At 42.6% G+C, this 17356-nt stretch overlaps 1 protein-coding gene across 2 annotated transcripts; it reads left to right on the top strand.

Annotated features, from left to right (window-relative positions):
- Nucleotides 1-1342: 1342 nt before the first annotated feature.
- On the top strand, nucleotides 1343-15190 carry rcan1b (regulator of calcineurin 1b). 2 transcript variants are annotated; one of them, XM_023427004.2, is made up of 5 exons: nucleotides 1343-1677; nucleotides 1763-1906; nucleotides 10568-10741; nucleotides 12011-12170; nucleotides 12280-15190. In XM_023427004.2, exons 2-5 carry the CDS (start codon nucleotides 1784-1786, stop codon nucleotides 12462-12464), a joined length of 642 nt encoding a protein of 213 aa, XP_023282772.1. In that variant the 5' UTR covers nucleotides 1343-1677; nucleotides 1763-1783; the 3' UTR covers nucleotides 12465-15190. The 2 variants fall into 2 exon arrangements, with proteins under 2 accessions (XP_023282772.1, XP_023282773.1); XM_023427005.2 differs by lacking the exons at nucleotides 1343-1677; nucleotides 1763-1906 and adding an exon at nucleotides 7979-8599.
- Nucleotides 15191-17356: the final 2166 nt, after the last annotated feature.

The following is a 17356-nucleotide window of genomic DNA, read 5'->3' as shown; positions in this document are numbered from 1 at the left end:
GTAGTTCCAGTTCATTAGGGTTGAACTGTATTGTGTTATATATATACAGGAGGTGTTTCTGTTATTTAGCTTAAACTCATCGATATACAGTTCCAACAAATAGTGAGTAAACCCCTTGGATCTCCCTGCATTTCTGCATGAGCTACTCATTAAATGTGGTCTTATATGCTTCACAATAATGGAGAAGCTACATAGGCCTGACATGGTAACATCAAGCATGAGGACATGAAGAGTTTTAAACCAAGTTTAGTATAATTATATTTTAGTGTCTGGCTCTCTTCAGTTCATGTCACAGAATCTCAATTGATTTGAGGCCTAGAATCACTTTAACCATTCTGAAAAATGACTTTTCTTATGTCCCAGCCGCAGTTCACTGTGTTTAGGGGCATTTTCATGTTACATCTCCCAACTTCTATTTACCACCCGATGACTCACAGCTACTCTAAATCCTGAACTTTAACCCAAGGGTTGTCTTCCACCTTTTCAAACCTTTAATGTCATCTTGCTTCATCTGAAGCACATGTGAAAAGGGATGTTTGAAATTAGCTTTTTAGAGTAATTTGTGAAGGGGTTCACATATTATTTCCTATTTGAATTTTTTATATTGAGATTTTTTAATAAATACAGCAATTCAGAAAACAATTATTTGAGTATTATTAGTTTACATAGAGTGTATTTGTCTATTATAGTAACTTTGATGAAGCTCAGACCACATCTCATGGATTAATTGTGCATAAATGTAGGTCATTCAAAAGGCCTCACCTCACTTACTCACTAATAAATTAGTTAGTAAGCAGAAAACTACTATTCCGAAGTAACATGGCGGGTAAGAAACACCCAGTCACAGGCGAAGATCATATATCACCTGTACTGCTGACATCACTGCATCTTTCAGGGTTTAACACAACCTTGAAATAAAGCAAAACATTTTAAAAATTAAAAATTAAATACATCAAAATGCAAAATAAAATCCAGCGTTATAAGAGAAAGTGTGTGTGTGTGTGTGTGAGAGAGAGAGACAGTAATAGACAGATTAAAAGTGAAAACTACACTGTTTATTAGCCAAAAAGAGAAAGAATTTCTTTGTTGCTAAAGCCGATTCTGAAGTAAGATTACATTTTTTAAATTTTAAAATGAATTACCTAAAGGATTTATGAAAATGGATGCAAACTTTTGAGCTCAACTGTACTGTTGTGAAAACCTGGTTACCACTACAACCAGCATAATGCATGCTGGTTAAACTCGTAACCAACTATGTTGTTTTTCCTAGTAGCGCCGCTAGATGGCAGCAATGCAGCTCAATTGATGCCAGCTGCCGTAAACTGTCAAAGAAGAAGAAGATCAGCTGCTGTTGGATTTACGTCATCTCCTTTATCCCCTGCGCCATGCTAACAAAATTATCTCACAGGGTTATTTTTAGTTAATACTGTGGTTTATTGTGCTGTTTCAGTGTAGGACAGTAGCCTTCACCTTCAGCTGAGTGAACGGAGACGCTCGCGAGCTTCGCGCGTTCAGCAGCGTCATCTCTTCTTCCTGGTTAGCATAAGTTGCTAGCAGCTTAACGGAGCTTGTAATACGCTCAGCAGTAGCCTTACAGCTTTTACTTCAGTTCTCTGTGTGGATGAAAACATCGATAACGCTGTTTATTATCATGAAATAACGTCTAGGGCTTTGTTGGTACGTATGACAGGACGCATATCGATAGCTACCACGTTAGCGGTTAGCCAGCTAAACCTTTGTTTTTTTTGTGTGTTGTTTCCAGAAAACACCGTATATAACCGTGATGCAGCAGGCAGAGAATGGCGGTGAGGAGGAGGCGACGGTAGACGTCCAGTTTACCGACTTACCGAACGCCCTGATCGCCTGTAAGGTGCCGGAGGATCTGTTCAATGAAGGCAGTCTGAAGGTGAGGACTAAACCCTGTCTGTCAGTCCATGTGGATAATGTTACTGCGCTGCTTTTGGTGAACTTGGTGTAAAGGGTGTGAGAATGATGCTCTTTGATTTATTGTGTGTGTGTGTGTGTTCTGTGAATTGTAGTTTTTCAAAGAAACAGGATCAAAGCTGGATCACCTAATTTTGGTTTGGTGTAAGACTGCAGGTCCACGCACCTTCTGTATGTATCAGGATTATGGAGATGTACATGTACACCCCCAGTTATAAATCCCCTATCTTTAGTAGATTTATACCATTAGATGAAGGTAATAGTAAATATATACTGTCAGATGTTCAGTTTTTATCCTATGAGGCACAAAGATGACATCAGACACAGAGGGATGCATCATTAGGAAGTTTCCAATAATGTTCAGTTTCTGTTTGCTGCCAGTCGAGTACAATAGTACTGCTGGACAGTAGAGCTGGAAACGCACATAACAAAGGCAAAACAAAGTGGCATCTAAAGCCTTTGTCAAACGGAGGCATAAAGTTTGAACCTGCCATTAACACATCTCCTCATCCCAATAACTGTAACCAGCAGCGCTAAGAATCAAAGTGTATTCTGGATCAGGCCTTATGCCCCGCCCATCACCTGCATGCTCCAGGTGGACAGGTGAAAGGGCGGAGAGCATCAAGACGGTTAGAGGAGGAAACATAAGAGAGACTCAGCCACATGTTTTGAGACAGACCCAAACTCAGATGAGGAGTCTGTTGAGACCAGAATCAAAGACTAGCAGACAGTTAGCGTAGTTAGCGTCTTTTAATTGTTTTTGGTTGTTTGATATGTTTTGACATAGTGTTTGTGGTCGTGCTAATGCTAACTCTCTCTCTCTCTTTCTCTGTACTGACAAGGTTTCAGGTTTATTTAGCCCCACCCCCCCATCCCCATAAGTTGATAGGATTGGTTCTATAGGTTTGTGACATATGAAAACCCTGGCTGTCTGAATCTGTTTTTTATGAGACTGTCATTGTTCAAGGTGGAAACACTCAGTCGTGGTGTTGACTGATTATGTCGCTCATCATATGTCTTGTATTATACATAAACATCATATGGATGTTAACAAGGTTAAACACTTGATTTTCATCGGAGGATGATTTTAACACCTCCTCCTTTCTTTTTCTCTTCCTTTCCTCTTCTTATCCCATGTATTTCATCTCGCCCCTGTGTATCTCACTCATTGACTCCGGTCACAGTGATTGGCTGAGTAGCATCACATGACCAGTGCTGTAAAGTGTAGAAAAGATATACCTGATAAAATAGAAATGCTCTGTCAAAATGTGATCATTCCCAATAATTTATAGGTCATATGTCCAGGTCCAGATGGGACGGGGTCTGGGTCTGGATCTGGACCGTAGTCCACCTATTAGTGACCTATTGTTTATTTGTTCTTTAACCAGATTCTTCCTGATTTATATCAGATATTTGTTAATGTTACCCTGTTTTATAGAAGCAGAGCTCTTGTGTTGCTGCTGACAATCGTTTAACATTTGACATGGATTGCCTATGTAGAAAAACCACCCTCTCTATGTAAGGTAAAAGGTATTGTTTTGGTAACCCTCTCTATAACTAGCTGTTTTTGTAAACGAATGGAAAGTGACAACGGAGCACTGTGCTCCAGCTAAAGCAAGTCTCAACAGATGTAGTTAAATCCATGACAGCAGTGGTGACAGTCCTCACCAGACATCTGATAATTACCACCGATATGTCAAAGGGTTTCAGAGGCTTAGTTAAACACTAATCTCTCCAGCATCAGGCTCACAATCTCATCACTTACCAGCCAAAGTCATGACACACTTCTTTCCTCTGAAGTTACTGGTGACGAATCAGCTGCGTTCTCAACTTTTTGCTCAGTGGTTCCTAACAAAAGTGCTTCATTTTGAAGTCCTGTGTCCTGCTTCCTGTTGAATAGAAAGCACCACAGTATGCAGCTTTACAGTTGAGCCCAAGCAGCCTATCAGTGCCTGCACTGTTGGTCATGTGACCCCTCGCCTTGCAGGTCTGTTGATGGTGGCAAATTAGGCAGCAAAGTATTGAAACCAAGTTTGAAAACAACTCTTCTTCTCTTTATTATAATGTCTTGTGTTGCCCTTTTTCAAACCTGTTTACATGGTATTCTGTAAAAAAAAAAAAAGTTTGTGTGTTTAAAGGTGTTGGGGAGCACCACTGCCTGTAGAGGGAGCTGTGTGCAGTCTGATTAATGTCCTCATTTGATGTCACTGAGTTGAGTGTAGAAGGCTCCAGGTTGCATTAGCTGTTAAAAAGCATAACACACCCAGATCTGCAACAGAGCTGTTGGTTGTCGAGCTGCATTGTGGGCAATGTAGGCATGCAGATTTGACAGGGGAGACTGTGTGGAATAGTGGTTCTGCTGCATCAGGAGGAGGAGGAGGAGGAGGAGGGCTCTGGTCCTTTGCAGGTCTGGTCTGTTAGTTTTGAATCTCTCTCTCTCTTTCTGTCTCTCTCTTTCTTTATGTCTATCGCTCTCTGTCTCTTTCTTTCTCTCTGTCCCTCTGTGTCTTTTATTTTTTTTATTTCAAATTCAATTGTCTCTTTCTCTTAGTTGGATGAAGTAAATGAAAGGGTATAACAGAGGATTAGCTTGGCGCCTTGGTTTGGGTTTTACTTACTGGGTTTTCAGTAGTTCGGTGTGTGGACTTCATCCACACGTCTTTATTTGTGAAGGAACATTTAGACCCTGAGGCTGCAGCAGTTGAGTTGATGCTTTGAACTGAACTGTGGTTTTATCTGGAGTCTACCATCAGAGCTTCTAACTGTTTATACTCATTTTAATATTTCAAATTCAAATAGCTTTATTTGCATCAACAAAAATATGTTGTTGCCAAAGCAATAGTTTACAGATGAATCAAATACATTTAATTATTTAATATCACGTCACATACATTAATATCTCAGCTAATACTAAGCCACTAGTGCTTTATGTATATACTGAATTGACCAGATTTTTACATTAATGTGCTGACATTCACATCTGGTTAGATTTTTATGAAAATGTTCATTCATTCATTCATTCATTCGTTGGTTGTGAATTGTGTTGCTGAGAGGAAACGTGTGGATTTGTGGTTGTTATTAAGAAAATTAGTGTGTGTATCTTTTGAATACAGGCATTTTAGAGATCTTTAAACATATTGTATAGAACAGTGGTTCCTGACCTGTGGGCCGGGGCCCACTAGTGGGCGACGGAGGTATTGCAAGTGAGCAGACAAATCATTTGCCAAACAGCTGGCTACAATTTTTGTGAAAGATAATATTTAAAAAAACGTGTTGATACACACACACACACACACAGCTACATGCGTGTGCACAGGGCAGGGAGATGATCCAGCGCTTCCTGATGGGCTGTAGAGGTTCACTGATGTTGATGGAAAAGGGGAAAACAACAGAGGAGAGGGGCAGAGGTCACCTGGTTTCTTCTTCTTCTTCTTCTTCTTCTTCTTCTTCTTCCATGAGCCTGCTGCGTTTCCACAGCATGTCCGCAGAGACGCACCGCCGGATTGGATGACTCAGTGGATGTTCTTGAAAACACTGGAGGAATGAGTGTGTGCTTCATGTTGAGAGAGAGAGAGGTGGGATCATTCACATAAGGAAACGAAATAACACTGACAGGCTCCATTGTTCTTCATCCGGAGTGAGATTATAGTGGGTTTGTCCAGGTGTGTAGTCATCTGTTGTGTTGCTGTTGGAAGTGTTGAGAGCTTTTTCAGATAGGGTCCGTTTACAGGAATGAGGCACAAAGTATTTTCCAGTGTGAGACGGTTTTTCTCTGAGCTGCAGCAGGAAGCCGACGGCATTATTAAACCAGCATGGAAGACCAGATTCAGGTCTGGGAAAAGTGATGCGGGTCTGGAAAGTCGTGGAAGTTCCATGGAGTTTTCCAGCAGGCCACGCCCAGTTCCAGCATCAAGACTTAATTTAGATCCAAGATAAAACCGTGTGATTAGCCGTGTTTGTTTTACACAACAGGATAAACAGGTGAAATAAAGATGGAGGGAGAGGAAGCTGATGAAAAATCACCCACATCAGGTCCAGTGGAAAATGTGAGTTCTGTGTTCTTGTACAAATGACACTCAGTAATCCCAGACTCTCGGCTAGACATTTTCTCAAACACTTATTCAGTGTAAATTCTCAGGCAGCAGCGGACGACTTTAAAACTTTATGAGTTATAAAGTCAGTTATCCTTCTAAAGTCAGACATAAACCAGCTGATTTTATCTTTATCTGATCCAAACACTTATTCATCCAGTTCAGACTATTACTGGTTCCTTTTTAAAATAAAAGAATACATTCAGAACAGGATTTGAATTGATTGGTTTGGTTTGTCTCAGCCAACAATCTGCCATGTTTTAAGATTTGTGGTAAACTAAGATAATCAGTTAAGAGTCACATATATAGGAAGCGTATTTCTCAGAGAGAGTTTAGTTTATATTATCAGATATTTTAGTTGTACTGTAACTGGTAACTAGTGTCAATATTGGTTTTTGCCTCAAAAAGCCAGTCTGACTCCTCCCCCTCCAGTATAGCCCCTCCCCCTCCAGTCTGATCCAGTATCAGTCTTTTATTATTTTAGTTGAACCATAACTTTCATCTCAGCACATGATGCCATAAAACTACAGCAGCTGGTTGGAAACACAACACTGTTTCCAGTATGTACACCTGTGTGTGTGTGTGTGTGTGTGTGTGTGTGTGTGTGTGTGTGTGTGTTGCCCGCCTCACTGACAAGTGAGAGAATGGAAAAAATGGGAAGATGAAAAAAAAAACAGCGTGATGGAAAAAATGCAGGGCTGAGCGTGCACACATAATCTCTCTCTCACTCTCACACACACACACACACACACACACACACACACACACACAATGGCCACACCAGGGTGAGGTTGAGGTCTGGAGATGATTAGCACTTACACATACACACACTCACACGGTAATGTTTAACATCAACAAACAACACTAACACGAGAGCATCAGTTTCACTGTCGGGAGGCTCATCAACATTACACCGCCTTATTTTCCACACACACATTTTCCATTCAGCGACACACACACACTCACACTCACACAGGACAGTGCTGTGAGTCATTTCACTGTGCATTAACACCTGCTGTCACTGGGCCACAGTCCTCATGTGCAGTGTGGTGACATGTCGGTCTAACGGTTTATGATCGGCATGTTCCGAACCACAACACCTGCCAGGTGTCGCTGAAGTCCGCTGTGAGGTCACTAAGCTCTGTGTCACCTGTCACCTGAGAGTCTGAGGGTCCTGGGGCCAGACTCAGCTGAAAACAGATATAAAATAAAAATAAAAAAATAAAAATTTTAAGGGAAACCTTAATTCAGATTTAGGAAAATCTTAACTTAAGGTGTTTTGTGTCGTCCTCTTCAGCTTCATCTCTCTCCCTCTCTCACACAAACACACACACACACACACACAGGTGCAAATGTTGGTGGATTGGCTTCACAGCCTTGTTTTTCCAACTGCATACTGCGTACACACACACACACACACACACACTTGCCCTACACTTCAAGCTCTCTGCTATTAATACCTCATAAAAGCATGTTATCAAACTGCATACTTTCCATGAGCTCCAGCTCTCTCCCCCCTCTTTCTTTTCCTCCCTTCATCCCTCCGTCCTACATTCCTCCTCCCGGTCGTGTCCGTCTCTCTCTTTGTTTCTGCTTCATCCATATTTACTAACCCTGACGTGTCTCTCAGGAGTCAGCTGATAAGTCTCTGGTATGTGAGTGAAAGGCCGATTGTCACATATTTTCCATTCATCAGAGGATTTTTTTTTTTTTTGCATTGAGTTTAAAGCAGATCAGAGCTTTCTGTTTGCTGGTGGTGATGTCATTATTTCCAGTCACACACTGGCCTTCTTTATGTCTGATTAGTCAGCATTAGCTCGTATCTCTCAGCAGAGGGACAGACAGAAAAAAAAAAAAAACACACTGTCCCACCCCTTCCCACAGGCGATTGGCTCGCAGCGAATGACACCAGGAAGAGGAGGAGGGTTGGATTGTGGGTAGTGCGTCATCGACTGGCAGGGGCTCATTTAAGCGGCTGTGTAGCAGAGAGAGAGAGAGAGAGAGAGAGCGAGCTTAGAAGAGGCTGAGTGACATTTTCAGCTCCACACCCAAATCTCTGGAAAATTCCATCAGTTTGCTGCAGAGTTGGTTCACTGAGGCCGAGCGAGGAGGCAGGAAAATGCCCAGCAGACACCGGCTCCATGTTGGATTTTATCTTTGTCAATAACCTTGGGGGTGTGTGTTAGAAGACTGTGTTGACGGAGGTTTTCCTGACCACAGCGTGGAGGTCTGGTCCACCGAAGACACATCCATGTGCGAGGAGTCAGATCCGGATCAAAGCTGATCTTGTTTCCTGTCGGGGAGCGTCTATCACTTCCTGCTCGTCTGTCACCCTGGGGAAGGCAACGCTTTTCCGATCCCCCCGACTCCCCCCTTCCTCTTCATCGCTATCACCCTCATCCTCTGTGTCGGCGTCCCGCTGCGCCCTGACCTCAGGTATCAGGTGGCGAAGGTTTCGTCTCCCGGGATCTCCCGTCATGCACATAAAGACCACCAAGTGTAACCGCTTCTGCCTGGTCGCCTCGGTGACCAACCAGGAAGTGTTCAACCGTCCCGAGGCACAGGTAAGCTGCTCCTGTGTTGTCAGGTTTATCTCTGAATTTAAAGTTTAGTTTTCCTTGAACTGAGAACTTCTTCTTAAAGATCCATATAGTCTAAAGGTCTGTGTCCATGTGTTGTTTGATTATAGATCAGCTCTAGCTTCTATATTAATACTGTGAAAGTATCAAAGCCTCAGTCCACAGAGAAATGCACACAGCCTGTATTCAGAAACCGAGCCTCAAAACCAGCCGTCAGGACTTCTGGAACTTTGTGATGTCACAACAAAGCAGTCACTCTTCTGAGCCCCAAGCCCCACCCACCTGGATCCACCATCCAACCTTGCAGGATTTGGTGTGACATTTTCGAAATCTCCAGTTTATTAGGAACACCTAGCTAAAACGAATGCAGTCTGATACGACAGTGCTGCAGGAAACGCTGAAGTTTCGGCAAGAAAACGGATGTAAAACATCAGGTTTTGGTGGATGTTCTGTTTATATCATATTATTACAAATGTCTGTTTTCTACCTTGGTGCTGACAAGACATTTGAAATATTATATTTTAGATAACATCACAATATTTCCTATTTTTCACAATGTTTTTTACCTTATGCATGTGACAAATAAAACCGCTGTTTGATGCTTATACCTGAAACATAAAACAGATTAATCGGATAAAAGAAGCCCTCTTTCCCCTCGCACACCATCTCCTCTTACTCATGTCTCTGCATTTTCATGAACGGAGGTCAAAAGTTGAAATGTTCAAATTCCTTGAAGGCATCGTCGCCTCTAAGGGGGGGCGGCACACTTCATATCGACTTACTGTAAACCTGCATCTTTGAATTGTCACCTATTAGTGACCTCCGGGATATAAAGTCAACACAACAGCAGTGAGTGATCCAGACCCAGATGCTGTCCTGTCCACACCTGGACCTCTAAACCTATAAATGATTGAGAATCATTACATTTTGTCTTTACAGCTCCTCAGCCAATGATTGTGCCTCGAGTCAGTGAGTGAGAAACACACACAGGAGAGACGAGAAACAACATGGGAGAAATAAGTGTGGAAAGTGGTATATAAGAGCTGTATAAAAAAATGGAGCATTTTTATTTACTTGTTATTTATTTACTTTATTTCTTGAACACTTCATTTTTATAGGAGACATTCCAGACCTCAGCTTGAGGAAGTTTAGCCCAACTTGGACCTCTTTGAATTTTAATTGAATACCCCTGTGTATGCAGTTCAGTCCTCACACATGAACACATTCATACATTTGTTCATACATATGTGATGGTGTAAAGTGTGAAAAAATGAGACCGTTGCTACACCTTTGAGGTAACCAGGTGAACTTCTGTTTTTCAGCTCTCAGACTAAAGAAAAAGAACATAGCTTCACGTGTGTCTGGTACACAGATCAATATTGATATGTGCTGTTTTGATATTCTGGCATTCATCCTCTTGAGTTTCCCTAAAAATGTTCCACGACTGCATCATGTTGTTGAAGAGCTTCGATCGGCAGGGTGCGTCGCCGCGGCAGTTAGCTGAGGCAGGGTGTCGTCGATGAGGCTGTTCGGCGGGAAACGCTGAACTCCAGCGTCGGTGTGACTGGTGTTGTTGTGAACACGCTGACCTACTGAGCCTCACACTGATTGGTCAGAGTGCAGCTATCAGCTGTGGCCTTTTTGGAAACGGCAGCGGAGGTCTGCTTCATTTTTCTCTTAATGAGCTTCTGTAACGACAGTCTCCCATCATGCAACACGCACAGAACACAGGCTGCCTTAAGCAAAGAGAAGCGACAGATATAGTGTCTTATAATAGTCTATTTTTATCACTTTTATTCATGGAGACTTAAAGTCTGTATCTGTGTTCATGCTCCTCTGGCTCAGCGCAGTATTTTTAGATGAGAAGAGAAAGAAGCAGTTCCTGATCTCCCCCCCCGCCTGATTTCAATCATCATCTCAGTCTCTCTCCCCCCCCCCCCCACCTCCTTTCAGACCAGTTTTGAGGCCTTGTTCCGCTCGTTCGACCCGGAGGTCCAGTTCCAGTACTTCAGGTCTTTCCGGAGGGTCAGGATCAGCTTCAGTGATGCTCTGGCTGCAGCCGAGGCCAGACTGCGACTGCATAAGACCGACTTCAACGGCAAAGAGATGAGACTCTACTTCGCCCAGGTAAACTCATCAAATTCATCTATTTCCATGCACTGTATTGATATTTAAAGACAGTCGAGTTCAGTCAGACACCGTAATGTTTCCTCTCAGTATAAAGAGTAACAAACCAGCTGGAGCCCTTTTCAATCTTCTAACATCACATGACACTGTTTCTGGGTGCTGTCAATGGTCTGGAGGCCCAAAGAGGTCAATATTAAATTAAATAATGTTTGAGTAAGAAATAATCTCACGAATAGATTGAGTGAAAGAAACTTAAAACAACAATATTCATCATTCTAATTTTAAGTTTTATTAGTGTTCGATTATAAAAATGTTGATTTCTTAAAGACGTGTTTTCCAATTTAATTCATGGCACTTTTTATTTCACTTTTGTTTCGTGGTGTTGGCTTTCAGCCAATCACATGCCACCAGCCTCGCTTTGATAACTCAACAACTGCTACCAAATGCAGCCAGTTAGCTTCTGTTAGCTGGAGCAACAACGATGCCTAAATAATTTAAAACCAACCAACTGGAGGCTGCTGGTGCAAATAAACAGTGTAACCTCTGCTTTTATGTAGCTTAACAATGCTAGCTACCTAGCCAGCTAACTAACTAGCCTGGGTTGTGATGGATCATGCTAACAGCAGGAGCGGTCAATGTTACGCCAGCAAATTTTTGATTTGATTAAAGATGTTTGGGTTCTCACTGGTTGTTCTAGACGGCAGCAGCTAGCTAACACTGCTAACACTTGACTTTGATGCTAAATAATAATCCAAGCCTAGCCTAGTTATTGGCCAGCTTGGTGGCTAATAGCTATAAAGCTAAAAAAAGAAAAAGAGGGCTGAGTCACAGTGTCTGTAGAGCATCTCTAGCTAACAATGCTAACACTTGACTTTGATCCTGACTAATAATCCAAGGATACCACCTAGCCTGGCTATTAGCCAGTTATATAGTGTGTGTTGAGCAGCAGCTTCTAGTTGGACGATTCAGTTACTTTAGCATTTTCGTTGCTCTGGCTAACAGATGCTAACTGGAAGCCTAATTGGCGGAAAGTTGATGACTTTTGACATCACTGTCATGAAAAGTAAAAAAAAAAAATTACATTTTCAAATAAAAATGTCTAATTAAAAAATAATGACATTACATCTGTTAATAACAACAATAACAATCAATAACCCCAAGAAAAGGAAGATGTGAAATATCTTTTCAGAATAATGACTTAACGAAGCAAAGATGCTTCATTCGCTGCAAACTGTGACCAGGCCTCACCTCTGCTCCTCTTTCCTGTAGTCTGTCCATATAGGGAGTCCTCGACTGGAGCCCCCCAAACCAGAGAAGCAGTTCCTGATCTCCCCCCCTGCCTCCCCTCCAGTGGGCTGGGAACAGTCTCAGGACGCCACGCCGGTCATCAACTACGACCTGCTGTGTGCCATATCGAAGCTAGGACCAGGTACGCCTAACCCTACACTGGTGTCTCCATAGCGATCAGTCCAAGCTGCCCGAGATCATCATGAAAACGAACTGCTAATGCCAACGTTCTACTTCTGTGTGATTCCCAGGTGACAAGTATGAGCTCCACACGGCCACGCCCACCACCCCCAGCGTGGTCGTCCACGTTTGCGAGGACGAGCACGGCGACAGCTCTGCCCCCGACGACAGCGACCAGGATGACAAGCCCCGCCCCCCGCGACCCAAGATCATCCAGACGCGGCGGCCCGACTACAGCCCCGGGGTGAAGCAGTGAACGGCGGCACGGGGGGACGGGCCTGAGGTGACACTCTATGAGCTGCGAGGGTTAGGGGGACATTGGGAAGGCACCCTGTGGACAAGCGTTTCATTGGACAGAGACAGAAAACTGACGAATGCTGCATTCATGTCCCATGGGAAAGACGGGATATGAGCTTCCTGTTCAGTTAAGCATCAGATGACATGAGATGTAGCTGAAGGAAATATTAGTATAAAATAATGTAAACTGTTTATGATTGTGTTTCGCATGCAGTGGGCGGAGACTCTGCTGATGTTTGGTTTGTGGTCATGACATGTACCGTGACTGAGTGTGTTTTGCGTGAGACGAAGCCGCTCAGCAGCAAAATAAAGTCTGTACGAGAGCATGAGAGTGACGTTATTCCCGCGTGACATGAATGCAGCATCATCCTAAGAAGTCATGTTTCCTCGTGGAGTCTGGGAAGTGAAGGAGGCACCGAAGAAGGAAGTGATTCATACCTGTCTCATACCTGTCCAACTGCTGACCTCTGCCCCGGGTGTTAGACCTGCAGTCTACTCGCCTTCAGATCCACCTGAGGTGACGTGGGTCTGCTTCACTGCTGTTGGATGTCTCAGCTTTTTAATGATGGATGAAGCCTCACTCAGTCACAGACATGAAAACATTACTCCAGGCTGAGGAGTCTGCTCCTCTGACAGTGTTATTTGTGGGTTATTTCAGTTACTGTGCTTTGGTTGTAGTATAGTAGAGATGTGTTGCTGTTTGAGCTTCCTGCTGCTTTTGTTTTGAATGTACTCACATCAAGCTCTTCATCACCATGGTCAAAAAAACAAAAACGGGGCTGACATTTTTTTAATCTGCAAAGAAAATACAAGTGAAGCACTGTGGCTCTGGGCCCCATGGGCTCTCTGCTGGAGCCCCTGTTGATAGGAGATGTGTTGACTATAGTTAATGTCTTATTGTGCTCATACAAGCTGTTTGCATGTACAAGAGTTAAAATATGCACCAAAAGTGTGTGTGTGTCTGTGTGTGTCTGTGTGTCTGTCTGTGTGTGTGTGTGTGTGTGTGTGTTCAGACAGGTGGTTGAAACTGCTCCCTCTAGTGTTGCATCAAATCCCACACTTTGACAATATAATACTGTAACACTCCCTCTTTTCTCTGTTATTGAATGTGTTGTATCCTCATGTTACTTCATCAGTTTAAAGGAGCTATTTTTACATTTTGCTATTGCTATGTAGCTAACATTAGCATTAGCATCAATCGTCACTCCTTTACTCACACCCCCCTTGTTTGCTTCTGTTTCTATGACTTCTTCTATTAAAGCTAGCATGCTAACCAGCTAAAACTGGTCAGCTGCCACGTCTCGTCACTTTCCGATACCGAGTCACTGTAGCCTCCAATCTGCCCTTGAAGAAGTAGTTGCGCCGCTGGCACATTATAGCCTCTTGTATTGTAAGTCCAATGATGGCTGAAGCTCTTGCTAAGTAAACAGCTGTTGATGCTAATGTTAGCCACCAACAATAGCAAAACTCAGTCTTATGTCTCCACACTGTGTCAACATTTAAGAAACACCATCCTCCTGACGTTCAGTTTTATTTCCTCTCAGACTGAAGCCACTGTTTTAGTGAGTCAACTTTACATCATGCTGAAGCCCGATGCGCGTTCATGTGACTGCCCACATATCTACGGCTGTTGCCTAGCAGCATGTGTTGCTAGGATACGTTGTTACAATCTCCGCGGTCTTGCTAATTTGTATCATTTTCTGATTTTGTGTAAATTATTTCTTAAGTGTTGAGTTTGTTTCTCTGATTTTCTCTTTCTTATTTACATCATGAGGTGAGGATATAAATGGGATGATGTCATAGAACAGGGGGAGTGATCCGTCAGGTCAGAACCACGGACAGAGTCTTTTACTGGCCCGTGGCGCTGTCCATCAAGCACTTTGTGCAGTAAGGAGCTGCAGGTCTGCACGGTGATCCAGGTACAACTCTTCGTCGTACACATTGATCTGTCCTACAGACCAAACCTCTCATTCGCTGTAGTCTATTATTTCTATCCCTTCTAGGTATAAAATCTATAAATGAGACGTCTAAAGTCGTTACTTTACTAGATTTCCGACATTTATAACAGGTCTTACTAAGAGGAAGACTTAAGACCAGTTGGTGTAACCAGCTCTAGGCCTTTTATTTTTCAGTTGATGTGTTTGCATGATGCATTTTACTAAAAACTACATTTATACTTGATACAGACTTGGTTCACACAGAGCAGGAGAAAGAGGGGGTTCATTAGAGGGACCCTGTTTGGGTTTCAACACTGCACCAGAAACAAGTAGAAGGTACAAGAAAACCCTGAGGGTTCATCACACTGTACGACGGGAGCTTCATCTTCACTGACTGTTCATGTGACGAATGAAAATCCACTTAAACTGTGTATTAACACTCTTCTCTCTTCCTGTGGCCAGTAGAAGTCTGTCTGTCTGTTTCAGCTTGAAGACGTTTTATTTTGAAAAAGCTGTTTAGATCAGTACATGTGTTTTAGCTGTTGATCTTGACGGAGGCTGACGGAGAGCGTCAGCTCGAAGCTGCACTGTGAAACGCGACGCTTCGCCATCAGCTGTCGCCTTCAAACAACTGGAGGCTCCTCGTCAGTTCGGCTACTTTTGTATGACTGCTGTTTAAACTTCATTTATATTAAACCAATGAACATGAATGAGTTGGCATTAATAAAGATTTGACCATCAAATTGAATGAGATGTTTGTGCTTTTTGTATAAATCCGCTGCATTTAATTTCAGACGTTGTTGCTGTGTATATGAGCTGAAGCTTCAGCGCCCTCTGCTGTCTGGAGGCAATTGAAAGGGATCTCAGCACCTGCTGTTCAGACAGTCTCACTAACTACTCAGCTGTTAATGCTTCGTGTCCCCCCCAATACTGGGAAAATACCAATCTGTCCCCCCCAATATTATGTATAAATATGTTAAATATTTCCTCCTTTTATGAACCCTGGCTGTCAACTGACCCGTCTCTTGTTATTTCCGATTGTCAGCTGGTGCTTGTGCTACAGAGGAGACAAAGTTCATGTACAAATAAGAGCCCTCACTCCCTCACTCACTCACTCACTCACTCCCTCACTCACACAGACACACACACTTTTTCTGTGTATAGTTAACTTTAATCACCATCCACCTGTAAATATTATAATATACCATTATATTGTAATTTTGTACTATGAGTATTCACTAATGTATTTAATCCAATTGCTACATTTTATGTTCCTATGACACAGTTTTTCTTTGTATATAGTTATTTTTAATCATCATCCAACTGTAAATGTCTCTCAAGAACTTTAATTTTGTATTAAGAGTAATCACTAATATACATCTCATATCATTGTCATTATCTGTCAAACTGTTGATTTCTAAAGGGCAATTAAATGATTATTGTTTATCCCTAAAACAATGGTATCTTTTGGTTTGGGTTCTTTTATTGGGATAGTTACTGAAAGCTTCAGCCCCACCTAGAATATTTTTCACCAGCCGCCACTGTCTGTGACTTCAGTCTCATCTGATGATCTTATTTGAAGGTGGCAGTTGGTCCTTACATTTGTGGTCAGATATTTCACACTGGGCTTAATAGACATAGTACTGGTTTTTAATCTGTGTTTGTGCCATCTTTTTTCTTCATCCTGTGCAGACCACGTCTCCATCTGAACATCATGATCTTCTGTGGGATCTTCTCTTACACCAATCACACTTGCAAGCTGATTTTCCAGAGGTTACTCCCGTGTCTTCAGGCTTCGGCTTTCAGGGATGACCACAGAGATGAAGATGACAGGATCAGTCCACACCTGTGCACTGCTGATGTTGAGGTGAGGGATTGATCTGTACGTAACAGTAATGAATTCATTTTTGTACCATTGTGTTTGTGTCTTTTTTAAAAATCCTGTAGAGACTATGGCTACATCCACACTATTACTTTTAAAAAGCTTCACTTTAGCTATGTTTTTGTCTGGCGTCTTCACACCTCTAGAGTTTTCCAAAAAAAGAAAAGACTTTCAGAAACGCTGCTGGACCTTGTTTAGTTGGAAAACTCCAGGGGTTGCTTTGTAGTCTGGACGGACAGAAACATTGGAACAGATGACGCTCCTGATTGGGTCTCATCAGCCTCAACTACCAATTGTCTTTGTTGTTCCTGCAACTAACTGGAAGCAGAATGTCTAATCTAAACACACACAACCAACCAACCGACCGACCAACCAACCAACCACAAGAGAGAAAGGCACACAGCGGAGAACACAAGGAAAACAGGGAAAGAAAAGGTCCTAATCCTAACAGTGTGATAGTCTGGATTGAGATCATTTCTGATACGAAGCTAAAGGGTTAGGGTTAGGTACAACGCCAAGGGCTGAGGTTAGGGATAGGGTTAGGTACAACGCCAAGGGCTGAGGTTAGGGTTAGGTACAACGCCAAGGGCTGAGGCACTGCTCATGGTAATGAGTCATACTTGTTAAAGCTCATAAATACCCTCTTTGCCAAAGAGTTGTTGCACAGATCCTAATATTTGTCACACAAGAAGACATAAAAGACATTGCACAGTGTGCAATCTGTTATGCTCCCATTGAAACCAGTTCCTTGAACAGTGCAAGGGTTAGGGTTAGTTAGGGTACAACATGAGCGACACACACCAAAGGTCACAGAACGAACATGTCATCTCTGACATATTTGATGGTGAAATGTATAGAACTTGCCAAAACCGGGTGCAATTCTGTCACATCCAAACAATTTGTCATTTAATTTCAATTCGGAAGGCTCACCTGTGTACAACTCTTCCAGATTTTCAATATGGTCCATACAGCTCCATTTAAATGAGCTCCCTCCCGAAAATGAGACTCCAGAACGTAGTGCTCGCAGGTCTT

This window comes from Seriola lalandi, unplaced genomic scaffold (assembly GCF_002814215.2).
Source record: "Seriola lalandi dorsalis isolate HSWRI2012SDOR001 ecotype SW California unplaced genomic scaffold, Sedor1 jcf7180002054850, whole genome shotgun sequence".
NCBI classification, from domain to species: Eukaryota; Metazoa; Chordata; class Actinopteri; order Carangiformes; family Carangidae; genus Seriola; species Seriola lalandi.
Note: the sequence above shows the minus strand (reverse complement) of the source record. Positions and strands in the feature narration are given on the sequence as shown.